We start from the raw sequence: 13,402 nt of genomic DNA, 5'->3' as shown, positions 1-13,402 counted from the left end.
GATTAAATGTTAAAATTTGCATCTTCAAATGCAAGCATTCAACTATGACAATCTGATAATTACATACTAATCTGTGTCAATCAACTCAGTGTTCCATTCACTCAGTCCTGTGACTGATATGCAATCAGTCCAGTTTACCCACCTTTTCCCCTAAATCATCTGGGATACAATTTCCCTCCACCCTGAACAACATAAGCCGTACGGAAAATCGGGTGAAAAGGGAAACAATTAGCACCGGTTGTTTGAAAGATACTGTACTGCTTGCACAGTGTTGTTGCAACGCTGTTACACAACCTCTTCACTCTGACATCTCTCCCTTGCCTGCAAGTCAATGATTCAATTGTATGCGTGACTATAAAGAGAAATTTCCCTCTATGGATTAATACATTATTTTCAGAATGGAATTGTACCGTGACCACTCGAAAAAAATTCCAAAATTGCATTTTCTAAAGCCTTAAAAAGAAGCTATTAACATTGGTGCATAGCTTTGGATTTGTGTGTGTGCAGCAAGGGAGAGACATGTGAGTGCCTGCCTGCATGTGGATGTGTCTGTGTGTTCTACAGAGACTGCTAGAGGGGGAATGGAACGTTCAACTTTGAAGACAGCCCTGCAGGTGAAACATTTATCCGCATTACAAATGCACAGAATGTGTCTAAGGTAACGGCTTCCCCCAGGTGTGCAATCGTGCGATTGCTTGGACTCATTATCTCTTATAAATGTAGCTTGCTCCGGGCTAATGCGGTATGTTGGAGTCGAGGATATACATACATACAGTAGATTGGATATATTGAGGATGTTGGATTTTGGTATGCACCATTTTTTTTAATAACTCTACAGTTTCTCCCTTCTAAAGAACGTATTCGTGAAATAAAGATCAATAAATTATTATTCCAGCAAGAATCCAATGACATAAAAGTAATCTAAAAACAGTGCTGCACTTATTACATTTATAGTTGGCTATAATTTTATGGTGTAAATAGACATTTATTTATTTTTTAGCGTTTGCTTGATAACATTTCACTATTTTTTTTGAAAATGTCAAGAATGCTGCAATGAGAAATATTAAATTTACAACCATGGTATGTCAACTATTCAAATAATTTGAAAAATAGTTTGTCAATCCAATTATTTTGCAGCATGTACTGTAAGTTTTTGATGGGCATGCTGAGGAGAAGCCAAAGTTGCTGAACAGCACCGACCTTGGTGCTGAGTTTGAAGGAGTTGCTGATAGAGGAGGATGGCATGAAAGAGGTAATGCATCACTGGAGCGCTTTACTCCTCCTAACATATGCTGTGAGCGCCGGACAAAGACAGCAGCAGGACATCCAATTAGCTACACTTGGCTTCTCTTATTCTTTTGTTTTGATTTGACTTGTTCTATCTAATTCATATCTCACAAACGTAGTCCAAGACTTTTGGAATTTTTGGCGTGTTAATAATACTCAAGTCAAGGTAGATGTATAATATATACACATACAAATGTTTATGTATTTACACAGCTGAGCTAGTAGTTTGAAGTCGGAAACAAATTGCTCTCTGCGGATGAGGTGTATCTCTTATGTATCAACACATCACGAAGTAAGCAGTGTGAGTGTAAAGTGATGATTGTGGGAAATGTTTTTGAAAAATAAATAGACAAGTGTGACAGTTGTGGAGGGAAAATTTTTTTGGGGGCGGGGGCAAGTGCTTACGTTTTTACGTATTTACTGTACTATACATCTTGAGCACAGACATTTTTCCTTGAAAAAAATCTAAATATTAAATTATACATGATGTATGCATCTTAACCCTAATATTACCGTACACGTGAATTGATGCTCAGGAGTGTTTGACCAATGCAGTGTCAATCACAGGCAGACACATAACAGATCACATAGTACTGACATCTCATGACAAATTGAAAAATTGCAAAACCTCCTTTGTAAATGTGCATACTAAAGTTAAATATTGCTTGTGTTTGTGTTTATGAATCAGCATGTACACTTAACATTTGATTATGCATGCCAATTTTCTTCTACCGTATTTTCTGGACTATAAGGAGCACCTAAAAACCTAACATTTTCTCAAAAGCCAACAGTGCGCCTTATAGTCCGGTGTGCCTTATATATGGACCAAATTCCTAAATTTAAACTGGCCCGAAGCTTTGTATCATGAAATCAATCATAAGCGGCCCGCTAAAGACTATGAATCATGAATCAAAAAGACTATGGATCATTATTTTGTGATTATAAAGTAATTTGTTGCGTCTGAAGTTGAAATAACAAAGATAAAATGGTTTGGATTAAAAATCTGATATGATGCATTAATGGTGCGCCTTTTAGTCTGGTGCGCCTTATACAAGGCCAAAGTTTTAAAATGGGCCATTCATCGAAGGTGCGCCTTATAGTCCGGTGTGCCTTATAGTCCGGAAAATACGGCAATTAAAACCATTTATTCAAGACTAAGCCTGTGAGTGTGTGTATGTGTGTGTGTGCGTGCGTGCGTGAAGGTGATCGGGTCTGATAATCAATTGTTAAATAGGGGGAGCAGTCCTGGGGTTGAGATAACAGCCCAGCAGAGCAAACTATTTAATAGGGTCTTCTAGGGCAGACACATCATCAATGGGAGGCTTTCTTCCTCATGAGATAAGCAGGTATAAATCAAAGATATTGTGTCTTGAAAACAAAGCTTGGGGTGGACAGCAATTGATAAACGACTGTTATTGGAGGCACAATAACACGGTGCGTCGAACGGTTCAAACAAATTGACCTTCATAGGGGAGATGACTTTGGTACTACAGGCAAAGATCTTTTGTAGCTTTGGTAAATGACATCAAGAAGGCATACAGAACACATGATTACATTTCCCATTAATACAGAAACATGTAATGACATAATAGATGTGGCAAGTGGCAATTCTCTTCAGTCACATTGCTCAAAGCCGTGTCGTTTCCTCTCATACACAGCCAGCATACACAATACATTGTATGGGCACTCTTCTACTGTCCATTACCCACAGAACTCGCCAATTGCCTGGATCTGAGAAGTCAGTTACACAACACCTCAAAATGGTACAGCTCCTGTCGTGGAAGGAAACCACTCCTCACTGCACATACACACAATTAGTCCAATTGTCTAACAGAAAAACAAACAGGGAGTTCTGTATGAGCAATACAAGAAAAACGACAATAACAATTTAAATTGGGAAAGATGCACAGCTCCATAGGGTACTTCATGTGCTCAATTAATCTCCTCAATTTACAATTACCCTAACACAGTCTAAGAGCAAAATAATAATTAGCACAGGAGGGCCTCATTAGAAGTTATTTAGATGAAGAGTAAATTGACCTTCATGTGACCCTATTTAGCTGCTCTCCAACACAGCCAGAGCTATACTGCAAACAATACGACAGAAGTGAGGAGGAAGGCACAAACCGCCAATTTTTACAACTTGGAACTTGCTTTGCTAAATTTTTGAAAGACTCTTCTTGGCTTTGACTGGTCGATTATTCAAGAGACTCAACTCTACCCTTGCCTGAATTACAAGTTTGTTCTGTAGTTCAACATACTGCGCCATGCTTTTGTGAAAGACACAGATGCAGGTAAGCTACAGTACGTGGCAACTTTCGCTGCTTTGTAGTTTCAGAAGGAAGATTCAAAAGCATGAAGGTCACTTTATAGTTTAGAAATGGAAAAGATTGTCCCTGACCTTTAAAGAAAAAAGGAGTCTGGGAAGATGATGTTAGCACAGTCGATAGCTTTTGCCGACTTTGATGGTGACAGTGGCGACGTGTCCGTCACATCAGTGACAGTGATTGACATGATTATGGAGATATGTTGCAGATTTTGGTGCAACAGAATATCAATAAAAGATATAATACAAACTTTATGATGTGGTGTTTTAAGCAAAATGATGTTTTTAATATAATTTCTATATAGTGTTTTTACGTTATCTGTGCATTTATCTTTACTGTCACATTGTCGGGTTTATAGTCATCAAGAAAGAAGCAAATAAAGGGGAAGTAATATTGTCTTGACCTCTTCTGGTGGTTTGTTTATTTGTATGTTTCAGGACAATAACGCAAGAAGCCATCAGGGTGATGATCCAAATACTGTCAATATGATATATCTTCATCTTTTTTTTTGTCATGTGCTATTTTGTATAAGCCATGTTCAGAAAGTCTCTGTAAAGTGATTTGTCAGCATCTTTTAAAACAATCTCAGAGCTGTTTCAGTGTGGGGTCAAGATCAATGACCGAACTGGGATGAACAGCGGGTACCTAGCAATCCATCAATGCCGACAACAAGAGCAACGCGGCACGGCAAACCAGTGACAGAGCACTCGATAGCGAGCTTGGGGTTAGAACTCTCCCATACAAATGAAGCAAACGCATGCCTGCGCTTCGTCTTCTTGTCCCACAGGGAGTGATGTTCCCAGAAGGTGCCCTGATAAATATTCTATCCTGTACCATGCAGTTCTTTGTTATAGCTCAAAACCTTTCCATTTTTGTGAACTAGAAATTAATATTCCAGCATCCCTCTGACTTTTAAGTGAGTCGTTAACTGGATGTGGAAGAAGTTGCTCAAACGAAATGACATTTTTCCGTTGCATGGAAAGGTGGATTTCGACTGTGGCTTATGTAAGGGTAGACACAATCTATAGTAGATTTAGTTTGAATTGTGGGTTACTGTGTGCATGACAAACAAAGAGCATGTTACAGCATGAATGCCGGAGGGCGTTCAAGTTTTACTCTTATCACATCATTCACTGTGATGGGGTTTAATCAGAGTGCGCTGCGAAACAAAGCCGTGAGTGGAGGAGCAATCGTTGGGGCTTCAGTTTAGCTTAACGGGGAGAATAATGATCTTAAAGATCACAGGGATGTGTGCCCATCACAGCTCCTCCTTGACATTGCAGAGTCAAGGACCGACATGCACTCAGCTTCCAAGAATGACAGGGGTAAGTAAGTAAAAACCAAACACTCAGAATTCATGCACGTGGGCTTGAAGGGCAATTCATTGACACTTTTCTGCAATTTCAACCAATATGAGTCCCTGTTACAATACATAGATGACATTGGACTAGGTTAGAGAGAAAAATCTGAGGAAAAAACGACAAGTTGGAGAGTTTTTTTTTTTTTTTAATCGGTGCTCAAATAATGTCCAGTGATGAAAACTAAACTACACTCAAAGACAATAATGATTTCGATCTCTTACAGCACTAAATTCAAAAACTTGTGCAAAAATAAAAACAGTTAGAAACTCAACAAAAGATAAATTGCAGCCGTGATTTAAGACAAAACTAATTAGACAGGCACAGAAATGTCTCCTTAGCCCAAAAAAAATAAATAAAAAAATCCCACACTTTCTCCAATTACTGAATCATAGCTCGGTTAAAAAATGCACTGTAGTATAAAAAGAAAATTGTCTCCAGATGTTCTCCCACAAGGACAATCTTTTGCATTTCTAAATTATTCTGTGCAAAAAACATGACTGCTCTTGAACTACAGTGCTTCTGCTGATTTAATTTGCCTTGCTAATCAACTTTATCAGGGGGTTAATTAAGTACACTGGAAGTATACAGAACACTTTTTCTGTGTGTGAATGCATGGATGGGCTATATCATAGGTATTTAGTGTGTGTGCTTCCTTGAGTTCATTATACACAATTTTGGGAAACCGCATTGCAGACTGAGCGGAATCCAGAAGTCCAATAATTATGTGTGATGTAAACAAGACCTAATTTAAATACAATGACTAAGATAAATTTAAATAATATTACTGCTAAGTACAGTACATTTATAGAACAGTAACAGTGGGTTGATGAGGCATTTTGTGGCAATTAGTACAATTGTTTTAGAGGTTGAGCACAAAACTTAATGTGGTGTAGTTTATATTTACAGACAGAGGGCTGAATCCATGTGCACTAGTAGCTTTGTGTGGCAATTTCAATTACGGTAATTCATTAGTCCAATAAGTTACAACCAAGACTAGTTGCAATCAGAACAGTAGTTTAATTTATAACTTGGTAAATACTGCCCCCTTTTGGCTAAAAGGTACCATAATCATCAGAAATCCATTATGTATATTATTCAATCACTCTATCCACGCGCCATTTTCAAGGAATTTGTTCCATTATATCCATCCATCCATTTTCCAAACCGCTTAGTCCCCACGGGGGTCGCGGGCGTGCTCGAGCCCATCCCAGCCGTCAACGGGCAGTAGGCGGGGGACACCCTGAACCGGTTGCCAGCCAATCGCAGGGCACACAGAGACAAACAACCTTCCGCACTCGCACTCAGGGACAATTTGGAGTGCTCAATCAGCCTACCAAGCACGTTTTTGGGATGTGGGAGGAAACCGAAGTGCCCGGAGAAAACCCACGCGGGCCCGGGGAGAATATGCAAACTCCACACAGGGAGGGCCGGAGGTGGAATCTAACCCGCACCCTCCTAACTGTGAGGCGGACGTGCTACCCAGTGCCCCAACGAGCCGCCCTGTTCCATTATATAGTTGGTTCAATTCTATGAAACGTCAATAATTAAGCTACTTCCCTAGTCATACATATACAACTATAGTGAGAAATATACAGGTTGTGTGCAGTGCAAGATGGGCTCACAGTCAATTAGTCAGACTATTCACAATTTACCTTCGCAGTGACTACTAATGCAGCATATTCTCACTAGAATTCAGAGGGCGATTGCACACAAAAAAATAAGCAATAAAGTATTGATGGTGCCCTTTAAAATGTTTGAAATAATCAAGCGAATCTCATTTGTATTCATTTTTTTCCACAGAATAATCCTTATATAGTAGAGCTGGGCGATTATGGGGTAAAACTAACAATTAGTTTTGATTGATTGTGTAATAGCGATGAATAAAAACAATTATGCACTGATTTCAACTCATTCAAATTCAAAGCAACTTTCCAAATGAAATGATTTTTGCTAGTTTGGCAATACCACCATCAGCCATGAGATGGAGAAAGTGCAGCACACATTTAGTGAACATAAAATTTAATGAAACTGTTTTGTAAAATTCTTGGCCTGGTTTAAATCCATCAAAACTGACATTGCCTTGACAAACATAAGACATGGATGTTTAGGGGGAATCCAAGTATCTGTTATTTGTTCAGTAGACAGTAAATCACATTCAAGTGATTTTGTGTGACGTGTGTTTTACAGTTTGATTGGCAGTTATTTTACATACATTATGTTGTTTACAGTGGAAAGGGTCAGAGAGGAGAAATAAATTATTTCTATACAAATACGATAATAGTGCTGGGAGCAGATCAGAAGTGTCCAAATTGAAGTGAACGTTGTTTCTCAAGAAAGAGAGTATGAAATAGTTGCATATTTGGAAAACGTATTGACACACACACCTTTTAGAGGAAGTTAACTTCACATGACGCTGATTCTGATTTGTTGGGACTTGTTTGCCAGTGGAGAGAAGACAGCTCATTTTCATTTGAAGGCGGCTCTGATCTATTCTCGCTCAGAGCCCACCATCCCCCCTTTGCAGTGAAACCGGACCTCAAGGGACACTTACTACAAAGCAAGCATTGAGTAGTTTGGCATGTAGTCATAGAAGGAATACTTGTTCTTTTTCACTTCTATGTTTAACTTCTTCACTTAGCATTGATCGATGTCCAGTATATATTGTTAGCATATCAGCTTAGAAGAGTGTACAGTGTCTTGTGTGATAAATGGGCTTTCCTGTTTTATCCCAGAGTAGCCATAGGCCAGCTCTCAAAACATTTTGTGGCAGAATGCAGCCAGTCTGTATTGCCTGAGCCAAGTAACAAGACAAGCGGAAACACATTGGAAAGCAAAGTTTTCCCTTTTTGTTTTAAATCGATTAAATCAGTTTCATACCAATAACCTACCTAATAAAATTTGAACCAAAGCCTGAGTTTCTGCAGGCCTCCTTCCAAAAGCAATCAACTAAACTAATTTTGTGTACAAACTGCTGTAAAAGAAATGAGAATTGAGGTGTGTGGAAGGGTCTATCTTTTAGCAAGAAGTAGGAATTGTGTTGCATGCGACACCATTTCTTATCACTACTTTTGAAACATTCAAGTGTCATGCTGGTTACCTGTAAGTCGGTGCTGCTTGGTGCTCACGCGGTTGCTGTTTTGGACAAAGCAGCAGAGGTGGAGCATAGCAAACATGGTGAGTATCATCACCACACTTTGGAGCAGCAAAGTGAACTCAAACTGTTTTCCAATCCTGCACGGGCCGAAAAGGAAACAAATCACTTAAGGCAGTAGGTTGTCAAGTCAATTTCTTTGAAGCAGTAGGCCAGTGTAACCACTGAGCAGGAGTGTGTCAAGATCCAATTTAATGAGACAGTGAGCTTTTGTAGTGGGGTTTTGTTAGCATGATGACTGCTGACAAAATTCAGAACATCTGTGTTTTCCCTTACCAGAAGAAAATTCGCAGGATGTTGGCTATGAGCAAGACTAGACACACTCTGGTGGAGAAGCCTTCAGTGTTGCTGCTCCTCTGGATCTCCTGGTATTGGGGCACGTAAGGCAGGGCACCTCCAATCACCATGAGGCAAGAAGCCAGCCAGGACAACAGCATCCACGAGCCTTCCGTTTCCTCCTCATCCAGGACTACCTGAGGATTCATTATGCTAGGAGGGGATCAGAAGTGTCCAAGGAACCTGAGAGGAACAGAAGGCATGAGGTTTGGTGAGCATCATGAGCTTGCTTTATAACTGTCTCAACAATCAACATAAATCGTTTCATGGTGACAAACGGCACTTGTACGTTAACTGTCTTTTTCCCAACAGTAGTGCTGACGGACTACGTTCCTTATAAACTGAGGATCCTCGGTAAATAAATTACAGTACTCTGCCTACTTTGTTTTACTATTTGTCATGTGGTAGGCAGTCAAGGTGTTTAAGCACAACACGTGAAGACCCCAGATTCAACTTTTTTCAAATTGTAAAATACGAATCAAAACTGGAGAGCTTCAGTCCTAAAGGTCATGGTAATGAGTATTTCAGTCTGCTGCACAGATATTTTTCTCTATAGCTCTCCCTGCTGGATCTATCGAGTAACTGCTGAGCACGCCTCAATGCAACCAAAAATAAAAAATATATTCCGAAATCCGTGTTTTTATCTGCATTGTCACACAAGTGCAACAAGTTCTTCCTTGACCCATGGGCCACTGATCCAAAAAAGATTTGTGGTATCATATTGTCGTTTTTGCATCATCGTGCTAACTAACTAGTGCAGAAATCAAACTATAACAATTTTCAACAACATCACAGCTGGGTGTTTATATGTTCATGTGAAAATGGAGATGACCTGATTATCTGACCCAAAGCGAGTGCGTCACAGCCTCACTAATGCTAACGGACATGATATACTGCAGACAACTGCAGGGGCGAGGTTTCGCTATTAGCTGCCTCAGCATGAAGATACATTTCTGGCCACCTCCCTGTCAAGGTCTCATTAAATAGTACACATTTAGACCAGCTGCAGTATTTAAATACACCCTAATCACAGAATTAATAAATTCTCATGTCCACTAAACAGGACTTTAATGAAATAAAGGACTTAATTAATTCCCCAAAAAAATGTTTATGCCGCCATTGTATACTTTGCAAAAAAAAAAAAATGCAAAGATGAGCCAGGAGCTGCTGATCGCTCATTCTTCAGTCACTAGTAAATGTGTGCACTTGGTAAATGTGACCGTCACACCAGCACTAAAAGCGTAGCTTTGTCCCATTTTAAATAAGGGATCAGTGTCACACTTTTGTCACACTTTACAGCTTAAAGTGGCTGCAGCAAGGCCAAACTGGTCAAATGGTAGAGAACAAGAAGAACCCCCAAAACAAGTTCTCCAAGGGCAAGCCTTACATAAAAGAAAGAATGAATACACACATAAACAAAGGGGGCATTGCAAAAGACAGACGTCAGAAGATTGAGACATTATACAAGACAGATAATTCTGTAACCTGTAAAATGTGTTTTAGATAGTTTGCTAGTTATTCATTAATCAAAACTGATTCTATAGCCTTGTCATGTTATGAGTGACCCATCACTGCATCGTCACCTGGAATTACTGGCCCCCGAGGAATCGTCTTGCAAAGCATAGCTTCATGGGGTTGGGCCACTGAGTACACAGTTTTGGCAGTATATAAAAAGTATTAATAACAAACATGCTCATGACAACATCTGAATAGATTGCTTTATTGTCAGAAAACAGTTCCTAAATTAGGACGAATATTATTATCTATTTTGTTAATATAAAAACAGCAATTGTAACTGGTTGAGAAAACACTTTGGGTGAGACAACACTTTCCTGAGCAACTTGCTGCTTTACCTGTTGGCGTCATCCAGTTTTCTGCACCGAAACCAAACACCAGTCGGTTCACTGGAGCAAAAGTGGCGTCAGAACCACAATCGAAGATTCTTGACACTTGCAACTTTAAAATTTAAAGCTGTAGAAACGCGCCCCCATGCGCGCACACGTACACGCTCCTTTCCTAAATGCCGAATAATAATAGCAGTTAATACAGTTTGTGCACCGAACATTCCGATAGCGCACAAAATACCGATGCGAGTTCGTCCACGGAGCTTATCAGCAAGTCCAGTGAGCTTCCTGAGATAAAGGTTTCAAAGGCAAAAGAAAACTACACGCTACTGTTTATGTCCCTCCTTAAAAACACAAAGTCCCACATTCCTTTGAGTGGCGCTGTGAACTCTCGCGTGATTTCATTTTCTCGAGCGGAACAGCTGACTACGCAGTGGCTTGTGCAAACGGATTGCTAGCAAATATCCATTCCGAGCAGGACAAGATCATTTTGTGTAAATTACGAACTGACCTTTAGGGTTTTAGATATTTATTCCCAACTGTCAATGGCCGACACGGATCCCAAGACCGTTCAGGACTTTACAAACGTGGTGAGTCGTAAGCCTTGAAAGCAAGCTTGCGTTAGCTACACCAGCTTAGCTCAAGCTGGCTAACAAAGCTATCGCAGCTGGCTAGCCAGTGTGTTACAGTCTTTGAACTGTTACTCAAGTTGTATACAAATATATGACGTGTATTTCAATTAAACTATTTAGCGGTCATAACGTGTTACAAATTCGCATGATTATTAGTGGCTACAAGGGGCTGCAAAATCGTGCTTAGGGTCTTAAATTTATTATTTTTAATAATACATTATTTAGTGGGTGTAGGGTATACTAAACACGGTAACTATTTTATTGTAATACAGAATACATAAAAATTAAGTTTGTTAGTAGCGGATGGGTTAGTCTGATGATTGCCATGGAAACGATTCCAAGAGGCTTTCCTCCCAAACCTTCACGTTGTTTGGCTCTTTTTCTTGCCGTACGCGAACACATTTGTCTAAAACATTACATTATTGACTTGAATAAATAGGGGCTCTCGATAGAGCGGATTTGGTGACCCCTGAACTAGAGTATGCAGTGTGGTTTATGATTTAATAAGGCATCATCTCCCATGTTTGCTTATTTTAGTTTGGTTTGATGGTAAGAAAAACATGCACCTTCGCATTTCAATTGAAATTTTCTCCTTCAGAAAGCCGCTGAAAGGCTTCGGACGCCGGGTAGAGGACAACATGCCGGTGACTGGGAAAAGCGACCACTTGAATGAGCCCTTATTCTCCATTTAGTATGAATGGGAACGAGCAGTAGAAGGCAAGAGAGATAGAACATTGATGCTTGAGATGAAATACTTTGCAACTGGCATGTAAAGCATGCCACTATCTCCGAATCACTCTGAGTAGAAAGGTTGGAATTTCATATTTCCACATATCCATGTTACCGACATGTGGTCCTTCACTCTCCGGTGTCTGAAGCCGTCCGGTGGCGTTTTTTTTTTTTTAAAGCAGTTCCACTGTAATTGCACGGCTCCCAAAAAGGGTGATGGAAAAGCTCAGAGGCAAACTAGGCCATTCCGTTGCTCAGGTGTGAATCTGGTACAATGGAAAATAATTTTATTATTGCTGATTGTGGTTGTTCCCTGTGTGCCATACGATTTTCTGGCAACCAGTTCAGGGGGTTGCTGCCCGATGACTGCTGGGATATGCTCCAGCACTCCCGCAACCCCCCTGGGGACAAGCGGTATGGAAAATAGATGGATCGATTATTGCTGATTGTTTTCCAGGTCCAAACTTTGCTGCAACAAATGCAAGACAAGTTCCAGACCATGTCGGACCAAATCATCGGAAGGAATATCCTAATTTCAAATTATCATTGGGAAATGTGTTTAATGGACTGAATATGAAGCTAGTATTTATTGTACGCCAGGGCATTAATGATGCAAATGATCATACTAGCGTCCTCATACTTCCATTTAATTTGTAGACATGAATGCAGAGTGTGATGAAGGCAATCATTTCACCTAAGAGTCATTGATACAGTTTACCTTAACTGCCTCTTTACTTGATGAGATGAGCACGCGGATTGATGACTTGGAGAAGAACATTGCTGACCTGATGACACAGGCGGGCGTAGAAGAAAATGGGGCCATACCGGAAAAGCCTAAAGAAGGTCAAGGCTCCTCATGAAAGTAAGCTATTTTGTCCATTCTAAATAGCAAATAAACAAAAATAATTGGTTAATGCACAGTAATCCAGAGAAACATGCACATGAAATTGTATCAGATTATTCAAAGAAATCGATAATCGGTTCTAAAAATATTAAATGGTGACAGACCTAGGTACATGATAGCAAGATACAGTAAGACATAATACAAATGACCAATTATGTGATGTCCTGTTTATGTATTACTAAATAAACACTTGTGTGTTCCCCACAGCTCCAGAGACAATACGCTGCATTCTCGGTACTGGAGCAGCGGAATTCCAGTCCTGATAATGACATTGACTTGTGTGATGTTTTTTTATATACATATATATTGACTATTGTGAGAAATGTTTGTGGTGAAACGAAGACAAATAGAACGTTATTTGTAAGCTAGAATAGTGTGTTCTGCCTGTTAAAATTTTAGTTCTGCAAAGATACAAATTAATGCAGTTTGTGCACTGACAGGGATGTTGTCCTATATTGTAATAGATTCTTGTGAAATGAAATGCTGGCTGATGGGAGTTACTGTTGTTCAGGCCTGTCATGATGACATCACACTGTGGGCTGATAGATTTCAAGAACTGCCTTTCAAAGACAGGAAATTAACATCTGATGCTTGCATTATTTGACAGCCACTGTTCATCAGCGGTGAGATGCATTCCCTCTTAACAGGTTTTCTTCTATTAAATATATTGACTAAAATGCTGTTGAATTGCATAGTATATATTTTGTGCTAGGTGCTTTTAAATATAATCAGGAGGTGCTTTTTGTAAACAACCATTTTACAATGCAATCGATATATGTTCACTCTGTTTAATATTTAATCCTAATAAACTGTGTTCAACTGAAACACACT

At 39.6% G+C, this 13,402-nt stretch overlaps 2 protein-coding genes across 7 annotated transcripts in view; one reads left to right on the top strand and one right to left on the bottom strand.

Annotated features, from left to right (window-relative positions):
* LOC148396402 (solute carrier family 66 member 2) overlaps positions 1–10,686 on the bottom strand; it is a 44,982-nt gene extending 34,296 nt beyond the window's left edge. For 2 of the 6 annotated variants that reach the window (XM_088379784.1, XM_088379781.1), the window contains exons 1-3: positions 10,316–10,662; positions 8,403–8,645; positions 8,073–8,206 (exon numbers count right to left, since the gene is read on the bottom strand). In XM_088379784.1, the coding sequence (XP_088235910.1) occupies positions 8,073–8,206; positions 8,403–8,611 (343 nt within the window). In that variant the 5' untranslated portion in view covers positions 8,612–8,645; positions 10,316–10,662. Of the gene's footprint in view, positions 1–8,072; positions 8,207–8,402; positions 8,646–10,315 lie in introns of all 6 variants that reach the window. The other 4 variants (XM_088379780.1, XM_088379785.1, XM_088379782.1 and 1 more) reach the window with 3 other exon arrangements.
* Positions 10,687–10,695: 9 nt separating this feature from the next.
* hsbp1b (heat shock factor binding protein 1b) lies at positions 10,696–13,396 on the top strand. The gene is made up of 4 exons (XM_088379787.1): positions 10,696–10,896; positions 12,125–12,191; positions 12,403–12,529; positions 12,779–13,396. The coding sequence occupies exons 1-3, from the start codon at positions 10,852–10,854 to the stop codon at positions 12,525–12,527; spliced, it is 237 nt and encodes a 78-aa protein (XP_088235913.1). The 5' UTR covers positions 10,696–10,851; the 3' UTR covers positions 12,528–12,529; positions 12,779–13,396.
* The last annotated feature ends 6 nt before the right edge of the window (positions 13,397–13,402 follow it).

The sequence above is a fragment of the Syngnathus floridae genome, chromosome 6 (genome assembly GCF_059516105.1).
Source record: "Syngnathus floridae isolate MCC-2025c chromosome 6, RoL_Sflo_1.0, whole genome shotgun sequence".
In the NCBI taxonomy this organism is placed as follows: domain Eukaryota; kingdom Metazoa; phylum Chordata; class Actinopteri; order Syngnathiformes; family Syngnathidae; genus Syngnathus; species Syngnathus floridae.
This window is presented reverse-complemented; position numbering and strand designations above follow the sequence as displayed.

What these genes read in the sequence shown, in the direction of transcription:
- hsbp1b (XM_088379787.1), top strand. Translation starts at nt 10,852, where the DNA reads ATGGCCGACACGGATCCCAAGACCGTTCAGGACTTTACAAACGTG. An exon ending in TTCAGGACTTTACAAACGTG is followed by an intron (nt 10,897 to 12,124) that starts GTGAGTCGTAAG and finishes ATTGTTTTCCAG; the next exon opens with GTCCAAACTTTGCTGCAACA. An exon ending in GGACCAAATCATCGGAAGGA is followed by an intron (nt 12,192 to 12,402) that starts ATATCCTAATTT and finishes CTGCCTCTTTAC; the next exon opens with TTGATGAGATGAGCACGCGG.